Raw genomic sequence first — 16967 nt, 5'->3', positions numbered from 1 at the left:
TCCCATGTGGTGTTATTATCCTTACTTTTTGTCAATAAGAGCTACAGTAGCTACCTTTGCTCGTCAGTTTCGAAATAATTCAAGTCGATTTCGTCGTGGAACGTAAGGGAAGCGGAAATCTACGTAAGAATTGAAATAGCGGAGTCATATTTAGATGGCTGAAATTCACGTTCATTTTCTATCCCGGTTTCTAAAAATTACACTCTGCTATATACATTTCTTGCAATCATTCGGCTGAGTCGAACATTTTTAAGAATAATGACTGGAATAGAAAAAAATGGCAGTTATGGGGAGGACAACGGTCACAATCGAAAGTACATCAAGATGATAGCATCCGCCTGATTCTTTATATCGACCAATGAAATAAGTTTACCGCGGAGCCTTGATATCGGATATCCCAAATTCATTTATATGAATTTCTGCTTGGCTCTCTTCATGATCCGGCTGTGTGATACAGTGACTCAGCAATCACTCGACATTTGCGAGCCATACGTGACTAAAAAGAATGAATTACTAAGCGTAACTAATACCTTTGGTAATCTATCATATGCAGGGACAAAAAACGAAATTAAGGCCCGTCTTGTTAAAAATCCCTCCTCGTTCTGCCCAAGTTTACCTGTGGAACAACAGATCGGGCAAATCATGACGTCCAGTTTCAAATTTAAATAAAATGAAAAGCGCTATACTCATGAAATTTTATGGACGCTATTCAATGATGCTTTGCAGTAATTATTAGTTTCTTGCCAAGGCCTCTTTCCGTTCCAAATGTAACCTTGAATATTCTGAGAAAACCGCTACGTAAAAAAGTGAATTTTATGACGCTTTGAAACTGGGAATATGTGATTTAGTATTCAAGACGCTTCTCTGGGAGCCACAAACCAGTTGTTCTGTACTGTTAAAAGGATTGAATCTGCAGCACTTTTTCTTATGGTGGCATGAAAATCAACAAAATGCGCTCATATTGTGAAATGATGGGTTACCATAGCAACGAAAGATCCGTTGTAAGACACCCTTTATTTTGTCGATCTGGACATGTATTTTGTAGGAAAGTACTAAGCAGGCTAAATTTAAATTATGCAAAGTAAAAAGAAATCGTTTGTAGCGGATTCAGAGCTCCTTCACAACTGAAACGTTTTAAGGCCCACCTTCAACCAACAGGCTTTTCGACCGTTGCTTTTGTTACTGAAATTCGCATTGCTTATCGTAGCGATTTCAACTTTGGCGGGATTTTCAGGCGGGCTGGTATGTTAGCTACGCCATGCTGATGAGGCCCAAAAGGCCGAAACAACTGTCCATGGCTGCTAATTGACCGGATGAAATGGTTTTGCGCATGCGTGACGTTTTGGCCACACCGGGTTGGTGTGAGCGTGTAAATATGGTCTCTTTTAGGGGTAGACTAAGTCTGGGCCACGCCCAAGTGGGTCTCCTTTTGAAGTTTAATTCAAAATTTTCGACGAGCGTCCCCCCCCCTCCCCCTTCCTGGCGGAACAGGCAGCTGTAAGCTTGTTCACATGCTGAGACACTATATTACACTGCAAGATTACTGAGGAGGAATAGGTTGATAAAATCTCTATTTTATGGAAATCCGTGCCAGGGGCGTGGATACAAAAACACCTGTGTTGGAGGAGGGGGCTCTCGTCCGATCGTTGTGCTCGATTATTCATTATTCTATAAATGATTGGTTGAAACTTTACTCAAGAGTCAGTTGATTACCCACCAAGTCGTATATTGCTGATTAGGCATTGTTTTATATGTGTATTTCGTGCCGTTGTGAAGGCTGTAAGTTAGATAACTCATTGGGTTAATTACATTACCTTCGTTAAATAAAGAATGTTGTATTGTTACTGTATTGTAAACATTTTCCACGATCCTTTGCTTCAGCTTTGACTTGAACGGGACTTCAGCACTTGCCATCAGTATAAAAATATACGTCGTAAAAGCACTTCATTCACCAGCCTGTAACCTCAGCAACCAAGCCTAAGTCATCAAAGCTCATAAATCCAAATTCGTGAGTGGTTTTACGATGTCCTTCCCATTAATAGATATTCCTAATCCATTAATTGAATGAACACCCAATTTTGGGACTGGATCTGCCTTTATTTCAGAGACAACGAAAAAGTCGCGATAAAACATTTCGTAAAAGCATATTAAAAGTTTGTAGACGACGTTGTGATGTTTGGCTAACGTCATTATCAAGTCAAAAAGTGAAAATAAAAAAATGTTTAAGGATTAAAAAGACAATAATAAAAAGACAATAGGGGATACAAGCCTCCTCAAAGAAAGACAATTCCGCATTCCAAAAAAGTACCAAGGAAAATTTGACTGTCTTGTCTATGAGATGCTTTTCATCAAGGAGCGCAATCCTAGTCTCAACACGCAGACTGATTCCATTCGCACAAAACTCTTTGTTTAAAGAACATTCCATCACCTATTGTCTTTTTGGTATTTAAACATTTTTTATCTTTCACTTTTTGACTTGATAATTGACAATTAGACACGTAGTCCGCCTCATGGGCTATTGACCCGTAGTCCTTGAGGGCGAAGGGTCTTCCGTCAAGTTCCGATAGTAACGACCCCCCGAAAGTAGCGAACCCCCGAAATTAACGTCAATTTTTTGTGGCCGCTAGTAAATCCCGAAAGTAGCGACCCCCCCGAAAGTAATGACCTCCCGAAAGTAGCGACCTTCCCCCCCGTCCCCCGAAAGTAGCAAGACCAAGTTTTTTAAATGGTATGCTGTCAATCAATGTCAAAATTTTAATGTACAATAATATGTTCGTGCAGTTTAATTTAGAACAAGGGGAAACTTTATGCCACCATTCGTCCTTGACATCAGTTCACTGATGTAGCGATGAAAGAACTACCGTAAACCGGTATAATTTCGTATTAACAACAGGAACGTTTCTTCAAATTGAAATTGATAACTATATAGTTTTCTTCTATATACGGTTTTTTGCTGTATCTATCATTGTTATCTTCTTTTTATGAAACACAATCTATACATATGGAATGCAAATAAAATGTTGTTCTTTTTTAAATTTTATGTTGTTCATTTTTTATTTCGGAAAAAAGGCTCGCGCCAGCTCTATTTGTAAACAATTTGTGTTCCCCGAAAATAGCGACCCCCAAAGGCTGCTAATTCCGAAAGTAACGAGGGTCGCTACTATCGGAACTCTACGGTAATTGTTTTAGTATCACCCAAATAGTCGGACAGAAAAGGCAAAAATAAAAGTTAGCAAATGCAATTTGATAATATACTATTTTATGGGAATAAAACGAAAGAAAGCTTCACGCTTTTCGCTACTCGAGGATTGTTACTTATAGTCCTCTAGTAGCGTAGCCAATCAAAATGCAGCATTTGCATTAGTCCACTAGTTGGGTGATAACAATGACCGTTAGCCAAACGTCGTTTACAAATTTTTAATATGCTTTTAGAAAATGTTTTATCGCAATTTTCTATCGTTAAACGAAAAAGTCCTCTTCAAAATTAGTTTTAAAAACCATGCACGCTCATGTCAGCCCCCTTCCCTTAAAAGATCTCGGAAACCGATTACCTAACAGCAGAAACCCATAAGGGTTGAAACGTGTAACGGCCCCTTGTGTGCTGGGAAACAAGCTTCTGAATATTCGATTTGCTAAGTACCATATTTGGAACAACAAGAGCGAGGGGTTTCCAAATATGGTACTTAGCACTGAAACATTCAACCAATCAGTTCGCACTGAATATTCGGAAGCTGTGAACGCGCGTTACACGTTTCAACCCTTATGGGTTTCTGCTAACAGTCAACTAAGCAGTCGCTTGCTATTACAAGCCGCCGGACTCCCGAGACTTATGAAACGACAACGCCGACGGCAACGACGACGCTACAAAATAATAGGTTTAGTTTAGGTTTAGCACGCTCTGCACGTGCGTTTTACATTTTGGTACATTTCTTTGCCGTCATCTCCTAAATGACGACGCGAAATGACCAAATTCAAGGTTCTGTGGAGGACGTTAGCATATGACGATGAATTTTCAGTTCTCTCTCTACGCTTCCAACCCACTCATACCACTTTAATTCCTCGACAGTTACTACATATTTTTAACGCGAAATGACATGATAGAGCTTCGTAGTGATATGAATATTAAACGCGAACTTGTATTTTTAAATGAATTCTTTGTAGCCGTCGTCGTCCTCGTTTCGTAAGCTCCCTAATAACGAGAATATTCGGACGTCGATTATAATATTGTTGTCACTTACCTTGGCCTTGTTTGAGAACACTTGAATAAATTAAGTTCTCTACCCTCTGTTTATTTGAGATGACCTGTATTCTGTTATTTCCGACATAACCTGTTTTAGAAACAGGTGTAACGAAAATTAGTCCCAACATGATCATTCTCAAGTTTGGCTCCTGCTGATCGAGTATTTTGAGCCGGAAGATCTTGATTTTCTTTGTCATACTTTGTACTTGGTCGTGTTATCAAAGTTATCTCCTAATCTCATGAGTATATTTGTGGCTATCTGAAAGAAGGTTCGTTTGGGGAAACCCCCTATTCACTGGGAGACCCAACGATAATCGTCGGTGAAATATGTGTTCGAGAGAGTCAAACTGTTATGAGAATTTTGGTTCTACGTTGCCAAACAGCTATAGATTTCTTTACTAAAACATCACCTAAAAAAATCGCAACCGGGGAAAAGGATATTTTTGCAATTTTCGGCAATTCAAAAGGTCATCTAGCAGTTTCGGATGAACTGAAAAATGGTTCTCTGGGAAGTTATTAGAAGGCACGTTCAGCCAGCAATTTCTGAAATGAAGATATCGTTCCCTAAAATTTTCGGACACTTCAATCAGTTTCAGCTAAGATATCAGAACAGATCAAATTCTTCTTGATGATAAAAACATCTCTTTATATTAGCCAGTCTTTATACATTACAAGGAGCCTAATAAATGTCTCTCAAAGGCTTTTGGCTTAATTTGCTCGTTAGCTATAGGTGCTCTTGTATTCAGTCAGTTCTTTTGAACGAAATCAGGAAAGGATGTATCGTGGTTTGAATGAAAACCTGTCTATCAATTCCATTCTTCTCGTGGGCACAAACAGGCGAGCTTTCCATCCTCCAAGAGCGAACGCTGTTGAGTCGACCGAGAGTACGGACCGTTCCGTACAGTAAAACTTTCCGTTGGCATGGAAAAGCACTATTATTTCAATGAATCCATATCATTCCCATATGACGATTACCTTAATAAGCAGTTACACTTAACTGGTCATGTAACAAATCCTCGTCTCTTGAGTGTGTAAGGTGATCAAGTAATCGTTTATGAGTCCAAGCAGATTCTCCTGAATCTGCTGTTTAATTTGTAAACAGTATGTTACAGTAACCAACCCGTTTATACTTTTCAAAATAAATCTTACAAACGTTATATCTTACTCTGATGTACAATATGGCTATTTCCCGTTGATGTCGGACCACCATCAAAGTTCTTACTCTGGTACATGAATTAATGTGAAAAAATAGTGAGAAATCACTGTAGCACCCACAAGTGCCTGTCAGTTCGATGTAACTCTTACATTTTCACACAGCATATAACATTTAACATAAGCGTCTTGTCAAATGAAAAAAAAAAGTATTTATTCATCATAGTTTTGTTTTGTATTCACTTGGCTTCTCTGTCTAGCGAAATTCCTGTTGCTGAATGTATAAGAAAGAACAAAGGCCTGATTGCCAGATTGCAGGTGATTGCTTTACCATAACTGAAGCAACCCAAGCCTTTTCAAAAATGCTAACCTTAGGCTTAAAAATTATCTTTTAGGCCTAATGTTAGCATTAGTAAATATTTGGGTTGCTCCACCTATGATGAAACAATGACATGCACATTACACCCTCCAGAGAATCCTCAGAGACTCCGGATTCAAACCAGTCCAAGGATATCAGTGTTTAGGCCTAATTTTAGCGTTAATAGAGGTTTGGATCGTTTCAGCTATGGTGAAACAATGACCTGCAACCGCGACCAGCAACTACTTTCACCTCCACGATAATCGTAAATTCTGAGCTACTGACCGCGCGGGGACTTTGCACGAGTGCTTAAGATAACGATGGGACCTGGGAACGAATTCACGCTTCTACTCGTGCACTCTTCGTGCACTAATGCTTTGCTGTGGAAAGGTGTCAGCTTTCGTCGAAGTCGCTGTTAAATTTTCGGCGTGTAAGCTCTTCACGCGACACTTGAGCAAGGTATCTGGGTTTCAACACATCTACTTTTTCCAGCTTAACTGCTGAGTACATTCAATACAGTAAACACCCGCATATAAGAACCTAGAATTTAAAGTGGTACTACGACCAAAAAAAAAATTGTTTTTCCTTTGGATTTCAAAACTATGTTAACGAAACACTAACTGACCCAAGTTTTAAGTTCTGATTTTAAAAAGACACCTGTTTATTTTAGCTGGAATTTTCTTATTTATTGATCCACCATTACTAACTTCAAAATCTTCAGAGAGCTGGGTCGAGGAGAAAATGACGTCAAACACTCACTAGTTTAAGAATGCAATGCGTGTGTACGCGGCCTAATTAATTTGCAGCACGGCAGTTTCGGGCTTTCAGACTTTTCAACCCGTGTTTTGCATATATAATAAATTACGTTTACACGCTGAAATTTTAAGCTAGTGAGTAAATGACGTCATTTTCTCTAGATCCAACTCTCTGAGGTCCAATCGGCCAGTTTTGAACATGAGTAATGGCGGACCATGAAATCCAAAACTTACACTCAAAATAAACAGCCTTTGGATAAAACTCAAAGCTCAAAATTTTGTCAGTTAGGTGTTGAGCGAACACGCTTTTAAAATCAGAAGACTGAAAAGGAATTGATTTTTTGATCATAGTACCACTTTAAGAACCTGTTCGGTTAAAAATTTCATTTTTACCCCTTAGTGGGGTTAGGGTAAGTTACCAGGTTAGCCTAAAAGATTAAAAACACGTTCTTATTTTAGGAAATGACCCAAAATTTCAGGCGACTGGAACCTGAAGTGCACTTTAAACTGCACAGATCTTCTTCAAAACTTATTTTTTATGGTTATGAAATATAAAGATATCAGCATCCTCATCAGAGGTTCATAGAGGGGCATAGAGTAGATATCTTTTGAGGAAATAAGAACCAATTAAGAACCTAGATAGCTTACAAGTACTGTAAATACCATTTTTATGAATGAAATCCCCTGCTACTTACTTGCATAAGAATTCAAAGAATGTTGTCAAAATCTAACAAAGACAGACACAGTGTTGCTGTATTTGAAATTTGGCTCATCTTTCATACGGTATACTGGATCCAAGATAATTACTGTCCATAAAAAAAAAACAAAACCAATACATGTATAACAAAACCAAATCAGAAATTCCCAATTGGAATAACAAATATGGTTCTTTTCCTTTGCACCAATTTAGTCTGGTATCATAGTGAAAGTCTACCCAAAATTTGAGGCACATAACATTGTAGAGCCTGAAAGACCTGCATGACACTTAGGATTTCTTGTAGCTCAGACAGTGGGTAGAGCATTTGACCAGTGTTACATTTTATTTGTCTGTTTTGGTCAGAAGTTAACTCCCTTCCTGGTAACTTGTGGTACTCCACAAGATTCCATTTTAGAACCCCATCTTTTCATATTACATGTAACTTATCTGCCAAACTCATCAAGCATTTTGTTATCTCAAAAACAAATCTTGTTCTTATTTGCTCTTCCAATTAAAATTGAAAATGAATTTATCTAACAAGTTGACTGGAAAAGTCACATTAATGAACTCTGTTTGACATAACTTGGTACAAGCATGGTTTGGAGAAATTTGAACGTAAAGTTACAATTCAAAGACTCAGTGTCTATCATTTTAAAGAAACCATTTTATTCCAGAATAAAATAATTCCTCCTTATGAAGTCAATTTCAAAACTGCACTCACCTAAGTGATCGCAGTGCTTGAAATTAGTGGTCGTCCAGTCATCCCAGAGGACCATAAAGTTTATCGGGCAACCAACTTTGGTAAAATGAAAAGTTTAGTTGCCCGAAGAAAAAGCAATGGACAACCCAGCCAAAAATAGAAAATGAATTAAATAAGCAGCATCCGACGAAATTGTCGGCTTCCATATTTGCCAATGTCTGATAGTAGTGTGAAGAAAACAACTAATTTGTAACAGCTGGGCATTTTCCAGTGTTTTGAAATGATATCTGTGACTTTAACAAAAAATTGCCTGACTGGAAAATGCAAGAGACAACATGTAGACAATGGAGATAATTTGAAATATAATGTTAAAACTTAAACCCAGACTTCCACAGCAAACCACAGGTGCAACATAATGTGATTGCATCTCAACACGGCGTTCGTTTTATCATTACAAGTTTCCTAATGGGCAACCAAGCATTTTGCAGGGTCACCAAATTTACAGGTTTGGTTGCCTGGCTTTTGAAACAGGGACAACCTAGAACTTTTTTTTAATTTTGGACACTGTGATCCTACTTCAAATTAAGATTTCAAATTCTTAAAACTGGGGGGGAGGGGGGGGGGGGTGTCATCACATTAACATATCGAGTCTCAGTCCCAGTTGTTGACGGGCTAATTATCCAATTTGTTATTAATAGTATTCTTGTGCAACAGGGAAAAGAGACATTACCACTTTCCTCCAATCATGTAAAAGCCCCTCTTTAAATGTTAATTTTTTGGGATTTTTCTCAAGATGGTCACTGTCCCTGTTAAGACATCAATTGGCTGTATGGAGTTTGGAAGGCAGTGTTCCACAGATCAGGTAGGTGGAAGACAACAGATTAGTCAAATTCCATATGACTCTTTGTGCTTTATTCATGACAGTTTGCATTCATTTATTGCAGGTAGAGGAGTTTGTAAATATCTGCATGGAAAATGGTGTGTATGATTTTGACACAGCGTACATGTAAGTAAATGTTAAGTTCCATAAAGTTATTCTTATATCTTGGACATCATAGTACGTTTTGCTTGCAAAAGACGTGTAAGGGATTAATTTTGTTGACCTTGATTTTATTAGATTATTTGATTTGGTACTCTTTGGAAACTAAATTTGAGAATCATGCACCCGAGGAATATTTGTAGTCAGTGCCTTTTCAAGAGGTGTGCCTGTGCCATAAAACCATAATTAAATATACAATACAATACACCTGTTTTGTTATTTCAAGAATTAAGTCAAAGCTGTGCTTTCTGTTCCTGCAAAACGTAGCGTGAACTGATGAAACAAACTTGTCCTTGATAGATGAAGTCGCAATTATTAAATGAGTAACTTGAGCAAGTTATATCTCCCAAAGGAGCTTGGTGACTTACTTTTTTAATTGCGCATTTCGAGTCATCATAATACACCTTATTCCAAAATGGCCTCCATTTAAATATTCTTTTGTTTTTATTCAAGGAAAATGTTACAACGACTTCTGTTACTAATTAAGGAATCACCTTAACAGGCTTGATTGAAATTCATTGCATCTTTCTTAACCCCTTTTTTCCCTCCCAAGAATGACACTTACAGATTTTACGCTGTCTAACACCAGGTGATTTTACTCCTCAATGAGGACCTCTTCTGGGGTGAAAGGTTAATCATTGTGGTTGTTGTCGTTACTGCTGTACACCACTAAAGCAATGCAAGTAAAAATCCCTTGTTTTTTTTTACTAAAAACAAGAAAGAATACCACACTTTGCCTGTCTCAGGGAAACGTTAACAATGTAAACCTTAAGTGTTACTTCCCAGGGATCATTGGGTTTGGAAAGGTTCAAGAAATAATAATAATTTTTTTTGATATATTAATTTAATTTAATTAAATCATTTTGAAAGGTATACGGGAGGGAAGAGTGAAGAAATCATGGGAAATGTTGGCAGTCTTCACAGCTCCAAGGTATTTAAAATAAATTTATTATTGGTTGCAAAAATGAGTTTCATTCCTTTTACATTAAAAAAATATACATTTATGGACATGCATTTAACTTTTACACTATTGTTATATTATTCTTATTTAGGCATTCATTGCTACGAAGGCCAATCCATGGGCTGAGAGAGGTCTGTTGCGTGATGGTCAAATCTTTCATTTTTTTCTTTGAGTTCACTCAAGGAATTAGTTTTCTGCATTACTGAGACAGTGGTTAACTATTTAGTCATGGTTAGATATCAAACAGTTAGCAGACAGTGGGTTGTTTGTCCTCATTTGTCCTTGTTTGCTTCTTAAAGGGTTGAAGTATGATGGCGTAGTGGAGCAGCTGAATGTGTCACTTCAAAGACTGAAAAAAGACTATGTGGATTTATTTTACCTCCATGCTCCAGATCACAAGACACCCATTGAAGAAACATTGGAAGCTGTCGGTCGTCTTCACAAAGGTACGTTAAGATTTGTTGAACAGTATGCCGTGTGTTCTGTGGGTAAGTTTTCAAAACATTAGTTTCCAGTTGATTCCCAAAATGAATGCCGTCTTGAGTTCATGCTTCAGTGAGAGATGTAATAATACTAGGGATATTTAGCATCACGTTTTCAATGTTGGCGGCAAAATTCAAACTGCGGTTTGCAATATTTGGAGTGGCAAAAAGAGGCTTTAGCATGAGCATTTGGCAGAAAAAACGTGCCATGTTGGATTATTGTTTAACTGTATATGTTCTAATTCAACTGAGCCAGTGTCCTCAAAGGTGTGCAAATGATCAGCAAAAATGTGTTAATTCAAGAGTTAAAGCACTAAAAAAATATAACTTATATGTTTTATCTCATACGGGGCAAAATTACTGAATGCTGATTGGCTGAGACGGAGGACATTTTTCCTTAATCATGAGGGCACTTTTGATATAATCAAGAGGGCATGATTACTTGATCAGAGCAAGCGAAGTTACAAGAGAATCTTCTTCCCGATTAAGATCAAAAACGTTTTTTTGCTTTTTGGCAAAAATCCAAATTTCGGCCCAACGTGTACCATTTGCAGTAAACAGAAGGCTAAATCTCTTAAATGTGTTTTCCTTATGAGATATAGTAAATCTACCGATTTCCAATGTTATGGCATGGATCCAGTTTTGTCATTCACTCACAATTTTTCTTTCCTTTGTTTTAGAGGGAAAATTTAAATCTTTTGGTTTATCAAATTATGCTGCATGGCAAGTGGTAAGTGAATTGTTTTAGGGTGACAGGAGATCGAAAATTTAGTTTTATCAAACGTCTCTATAAAGATAAATTTACCACCGTAAGAAAGATTTGCGAGCTTATTTTCTGATGGTTTGCCCTTTATTCTCTCAGACAAATGGCTTATGCCCGAAACCTTTGTTATTTATTATTTTATCCTTACCAAGCTGTTTGATAAAACAAAGCGACCAAAGAGAATGTATGACATTTGGTTGTCATACATGCCCTGCGTCTTTCAATATATTCATTTTAGCGTCTTAAAATGTTCTTTGGATATCTTTTTTAGGCTGAAATTTATTACTTGTGTAAGAAGAACGACTATCCATTGCCAACTGTCTATCAAGGAATGTACAATTCGGTTACAAGGTTAGAAAGTGCTGCTGAAATAATTACTATTAATAACCCTTAGTTTCTACCCTTGAATGCCGTAGGTATTGGATGATATCCTGAGTTTGAACCAGTACTTTAAGAGCATCAGGAAAAAGATATTCTCAGAGGTGTGCAAAAAAGTAAACGAGGCAAACGTATCGACAAAGAGAAAACAAGAAATGTTTTTAAATGTAGTGATTATTTTTTTCACATTGTAGATACTGAAATGAAAGGTTAGGATTTGAGAAAAGGCTGTTAAAAGAAGGGCAGGATGGCTTTTAGAAACAATGAACGCATAAATGCAATTAAGGACCTTCTGTGAGGCTTAAAAGAGAAATGAATTCGCAATTGCATCATTAAAATTATTGTATGGCTGGTATCCGGTCGTTTCGTCCACATTCAAGTCGATTCGCCATCGCAGAGATTGTGCACACTTGGGTCCATCCTCCAAAACACATGAAATCATTAATTAAGTTCCACCCATACCGTTTTTTTTTTAACCCTGAAGCGTTGCTTTTTATGCAACAATTTATTGTTCAAGGTATAAGCTGGTGGGAAGGATGAGAAACTGGTTGCCTTGCGACGGGCGAAAGAAGTCAAAGAACAACTGCAAATTGATTCAGTGGCCCATTTTGACCAGGGGTCCATTTCTTAAAGTCAAAACGCGACTAGAGAAAATTTGACCGACTTATTCCCTAAAGCTGGTTTTCTTTTGCACAGCATCCTTCCTTCAAGTTTCTTTCTGTTGACTTTTAAACGGAATTCAAGCACCGAAGTACGCCCGTACGCTCGGAGCGTTCATTTGTTTGAAATTCTCTTTTAGAAAGGAAACGATTTTATTCTTTTTAGACAGGTAGAAGAAGAACTATTTCCATGTCTGAGAAGATTTGGAATAGCTTTCTACGCATACAATCCGGTAAGTTAATATTTGCCCAAAATTCACAGGCGTCAATAAGCAGCCTGGCCTCCAACGCAGACTCTCTTACGAGTTCGTCACGCGTTTCTCTCCCACGAGCGTCTGCTGAAACGAGCCACACATTCTTTTCCCTTGTCATCTGGAAATCACGTGCTGGTTACTTAGGAACCAATAGATCTCCCCTGGAAGCGTCGATACGTCAACGTCTAGATCTTCTTTGGAGGAATCATGAAAGAGACTGAGCCATTTCAAAATATTCCTCAGAAACATTAATTTTGTTTCCTCGGTGGGTTATGCATTTGCACTCTCGCGAGTCAAAATGTGAGTGCTTAGCAAGTGTATGGTGTCGTTTCATCTACTAGTAAAATTGAAAGCGCCGTGGAAATATATAAATACGAATACAAATATTTGGGCTTTGTCGAAAAGTGGGACGGGGACGCGAGGACAGGGGACGTGAGGTTCTCGGGGACGTGGAGGCTCGGGGACTCGGGGACGTGGGGACTCGGGGACGTCGGGTGTCGGGGATGCGGCGACGCATTTTCTAAGTATAGAATTTTAAAATGAGTAAAAAGGAAGTTGAATTGCTAATGTTATTTTGCAAAAACGACCATCTGTATGCTTTTCAAGTACCACCTAAATACACACCGAAATACAAAAATTTAATTCTCAAAAAGTACTTCTCGCCACCCGTCACAGAGCTGGACTGTGAAACAAAGAAGAAGACCTAATGGCCCATTGCTCTGACACTGTAGCTGAATTTCACGTTCCAGCATTTGTTGTTGTAGTTGCACAAATTCTTGAGCCTAATGACTTCTTCTCTGTAACTGATGGTTGAACACCGTGGCAATGCCGTTGTTGGCAGAATGGGGACTGCCTCTTTCCTGGCACTTGTTCAATTTGTTACCTTTGATTAAAAATTCGGGTTGTTACCGTTGGTATTGTCGAAAATGTTCGGCATCACAGGACCATGGCCAGAAGCTAAGCCGCGGTAACTCGTGACTCCAGTGTGTTAAGGCTTCACCAAGCTCATAACTTGGCACATTTTTGTTTTACGAGGAAGCAATTGTCCAATCGACGTTGACTTAAAATCTGCATACTTAGCTTTTTACTCGCTCTTTCATGTGAAATGTGTCACGTGATTTTTTAATGGCTGATTTAAATCTTTTATCGGAAACAAGGATGGAAAAGTCATCTTATATCAACGTGTTTTGTTCCTTGCTCTAGTACCCCTTTCGGTTCTTTATCATTGTGCCTTTTAATCATATCCTCATCTTAACGGAAACGGTAAATTAAAATTAAAAGAAAAAACAGGTCAAGTCACACGAGTCCTTAGAAGTCACAATGAAAATGAACGATGCCACATTAATAGGTATAATTATACGTTAACGGATGTTTTAAGCAGTTTCAAGACAAAAGTTGACGGAATGTTTTAGGGTAAACGTTCCCCAATGTCAAAAACTAGCGTTATGACGTCATTAGTCAAGAAATGTCACGTGACACAGATAATTACGAGTGAAATGAAAAGGTTTAATAGGGTGCAGAAAATGGAAGTTAGTACTTTCAATCTTTGTTTGGGGTTGTCCAATTATTTAAATTCGAGCCTCGATATACTTGGAGAATTGTAAAATGATCAGAAAAATGGTCATACCAACGTTTGGTTCATGTTTAAGGACTTGAGGCAAAAAAAATTCGCCGCTCGTGTTAACTTGATAGTAACTTGTGTAACTTGATAGTATTATAATGAACGTCCCCGAGTCCCCACGGCCCACGTCCCTATGTCCCCGAGTCTCCGAGTCCCCTGTCCCCGCCTCCCCGTCCCACTTTTCGACATAGCCCAAATACTTAGTACTGCGAGTGTCTTTGAACTGCACGAGATTAGAACCATTACCTTCAAGCGCAATGAACGCAACTAGGACAGTAGCGGATAGAAAGCTTGAAAAAATCCATTTTGCTTGAAAATTGAAACTTTGCTTGAAATTTTCAGGCTGCTTTTGGAGATGTCCGTCTCTAAAAATTGATTTTATGTTGTTGTGATGCGAACCGATCCTTCGCACTACGTGTTTCTTCGATTTCAAAAATAAACTCCAAACCTTAGATTCGTTCAACCGAAGGACTACAAGAAATGGGGTTTTTCAAAGAAACGACTCCAGTGATTTGTGAGAAATAGCACGGAAAGAAATGAAATGTACATGTAAATATGAAATCAATCACAAATAAATTTGAATCGCGCGGGGTGTTTCAACCATAAATTCTACCGTACTCATTCTGTGAAGGGCCGCAAACGTCTAAGCGAAAGCATGAAATTTATACGCACCAGTTTCTCTTTTATAAGAATTTAACTCAGCGATTTTATAGGGTGTCTCGAAAACCAAGACCTAATACCAAGAGAAAATGAGGGGACAGAGAGGGAGGCTCAAGGCGTTGGCCGGGATATGTCATGTCCACGAAAGTTATTTTTAGACGAGCGGAAGTATTTGTTCTAGGGGAAGTCTGTCTTCCGAGACGTCCGCATGCAGTCTTGCTTCGCTCTCAGGTTCTTAGTGAAAAGAGAAAATGATGGCGCACGTGGAAGGCTTATGAATATATATTTTCTTTCAAACATCGGACCGAGGTTGGCCTGCATGCGGACGTCTCGGAAGACATCCGCTCGTCTAAAAATAACTTTCGTGGACATGACATATCCCAAGGGCTGGACCGGGAGCCTCCTTCTCTGTCCCCTCATTTCCTCTTGCTAATACCTAACACACGAACCCAACTTCTTGCAGTTTTCTGAAGGTCTAAAGTGCATTTCCAGAATCTGGAAGTCCGTTGTGATTGGTCTACGTAAATTCCGGCTCGTTTCAGCAGACGCTCGTGGGAGAGGAACGCGGGACAAATTCCTAAGAGAATCTGCGTGGAAGGCTATAAGCAGCCCACTCTGTGTGTACATATACCAACTGACTTTGTTCTTGGAAGCTCGCAGGTGGACTGCTGACAGGGAAGCATCGCTTTGAAGATAGAGAGAGTAGCACCATTCAGCATGGCCGTTATGCGGGGACAGGATCATGGGCTGATGTGTATGTTGTGCTCAATTCTCGCAATTTACTGCATGCTAATTTTTAAGAGATCATCTTAGTAGACCAGACAGGGTATCGTCTACTTAGGTTATCAGATGATCTAAAATTAGATAATCTCAAATGGGTACTCGTCGAAGAGGCTGAAATTTAGGATATAGAAAATCGGCTTTTTTTCTCTTTTGGGGTTTAAATTAAAAGTATCCCCGTATTTCCTTCTCAATCCGATTTTCCTCCATAGTATCATGGGTGACAAATTACTCCTTAATTTAGGCGCGAAATTTCAGCGTTAATTTATAATTTCACATGTGAAATTACAAAATTGCCATGGTAACATCTCTTGCATCTCGATCAGAGCCAAGATGGCGTCTAGATTTAAGACAGTGACCATTGAAGAAGTTACGAAATTAAAAGAAGCGGCAGAAAATTTAAATACGTGAAAGAGCACAATTAACTGGGTGAGAGTTTTTGAGAAGTGGTGTGACGAAAATAGCCTTGAGAAAAACCTGGAGATGATTCTTCCCGAGCAGTTGGATAAAGTACTCGAGCGATTTTACAATTACGGTTGTGAGCGTAATTTGTCACCCACGACATTAAAAGGTAATCAAATGGTTTTCTCGTGAAATTAGGAAATAATTTCACTTGCGTTTTGTCAAAATTCTGATAATTTCCCTCGCCTAAAGGCCCGGGAAATAATTAGAATTTTGACAAAACGCGCGTGAAATTATTTCCTACTTTCACGCGTCGCCATTTGATTACACATACGAATTTATGCAGCCGAACAACTTACACTTGACGATTGAGAGATTTAGCATAGCTTTTACGTGAAACGGCGAACAGCAGGCTGTTGACGCTTGTCGTAAAACCATGAAGGGTCAGTTTTGTTGTTCTGACTTCTCTCACGATTTTGCGAATCTTTGGCGAATTTGCGCAGTAACTGGGTGAATGGAGAATAGAAAATTTTGAATGATGTTGAATAATTGTATGAAATGTTCATTTATATGAACTGCGGGGATTGAAATATATGAGAGATGTAAATCATGGCAGTTAAGCAGCAACTTAATTAAGCAGTTGAGACAAACCTTTGCCCCCGTGGGGGAAGGGGGACTTCGCATATGAAGGTTTGGGGATAGATTAGTATATGCTAAAACAGTGGATAGCGTTGAACGCGCTCGCCGATTGGCTACTCAAACTCCAGATATCCTTTGCTATTCACCTCTGAGCAACTCGCGCGGAATTTTGCGGCAGAAAATGTTGTGATCTTTGCAGGAATAAATCAGTTAAAATCATCTTTTTGTGCTATATTATCAGACTGTTTTAGTATATACTAAAACAGCTATTTACCGAAGTGGAAGTGGCTAGTGGTGGATATTTAACTCGCCGCTTCGCGACTCGGTAAATATCCACCACAAGCCTCTTCCACTTCGGTGAATAGTTGCTAAATATAATGGAACGTTTATATACTTGAACTGCGGAGGCATTAAAATAGAACGCAAT

At 38.6% G+C, this 16967-nt stretch overlaps 1 protein-coding gene across 1 annotated transcript in view; it reads left to right on the top strand.

The window, feature by feature from the left end:
• The first annotated feature begins 6082 nt into the window (after positions 1-6082).
• LOC137974906 (aflatoxin B1 aldehyde reductase member 4-like) overlaps positions 6083-16967 on the top strand; it is a 14347-nt gene continuing 3462 nt past the window's right edge. Inside the window, exons 1-10 of the mRNA XM_068821915.1 lie at positions 6083-6209; positions 8696-8768; positions 8851-8908; positions 9812-9872; positions 9994-10033; positions 10202-10348; positions 11065-11114; positions 11419-11498; positions 12351-12417; positions 15373-15473. Of these exons, the coding sequence (XP_068678016.1) occupies positions 6123-6209; positions 8696-8768; positions 8851-8908; positions 9812-9872; positions 9994-10033; positions 10202-10348; positions 11065-11114; positions 11419-11498; positions 12351-12417; positions 15373-15473 (764 nt within the window). The 5' untranslated portion in view covers positions 6083-6122. The remainder of the gene's footprint in view (positions 6210-8695; positions 8769-8850; positions 8909-9811; positions 9873-9993; positions 10034-10201; positions 10349-11064; positions 11115-11418; positions 11499-12350; positions 12418-15372; positions 15474-16967) is intronic.

This window comes from Montipora foliosa, chromosome 11 (genome assembly GCF_036669935.1).
Source record: "Montipora foliosa isolate CH-2021 chromosome 11, ASM3666993v2, whole genome shotgun sequence".
In the NCBI taxonomy this organism is placed as follows: Eukaryota; Metazoa; Cnidaria; class Anthozoa; order Scleractinia; family Acroporidae; genus Montipora; species Montipora foliosa.
Note: the sequence above shows the minus strand (reverse complement) of the source record. Positions and strands in the feature narration are given on the sequence as shown.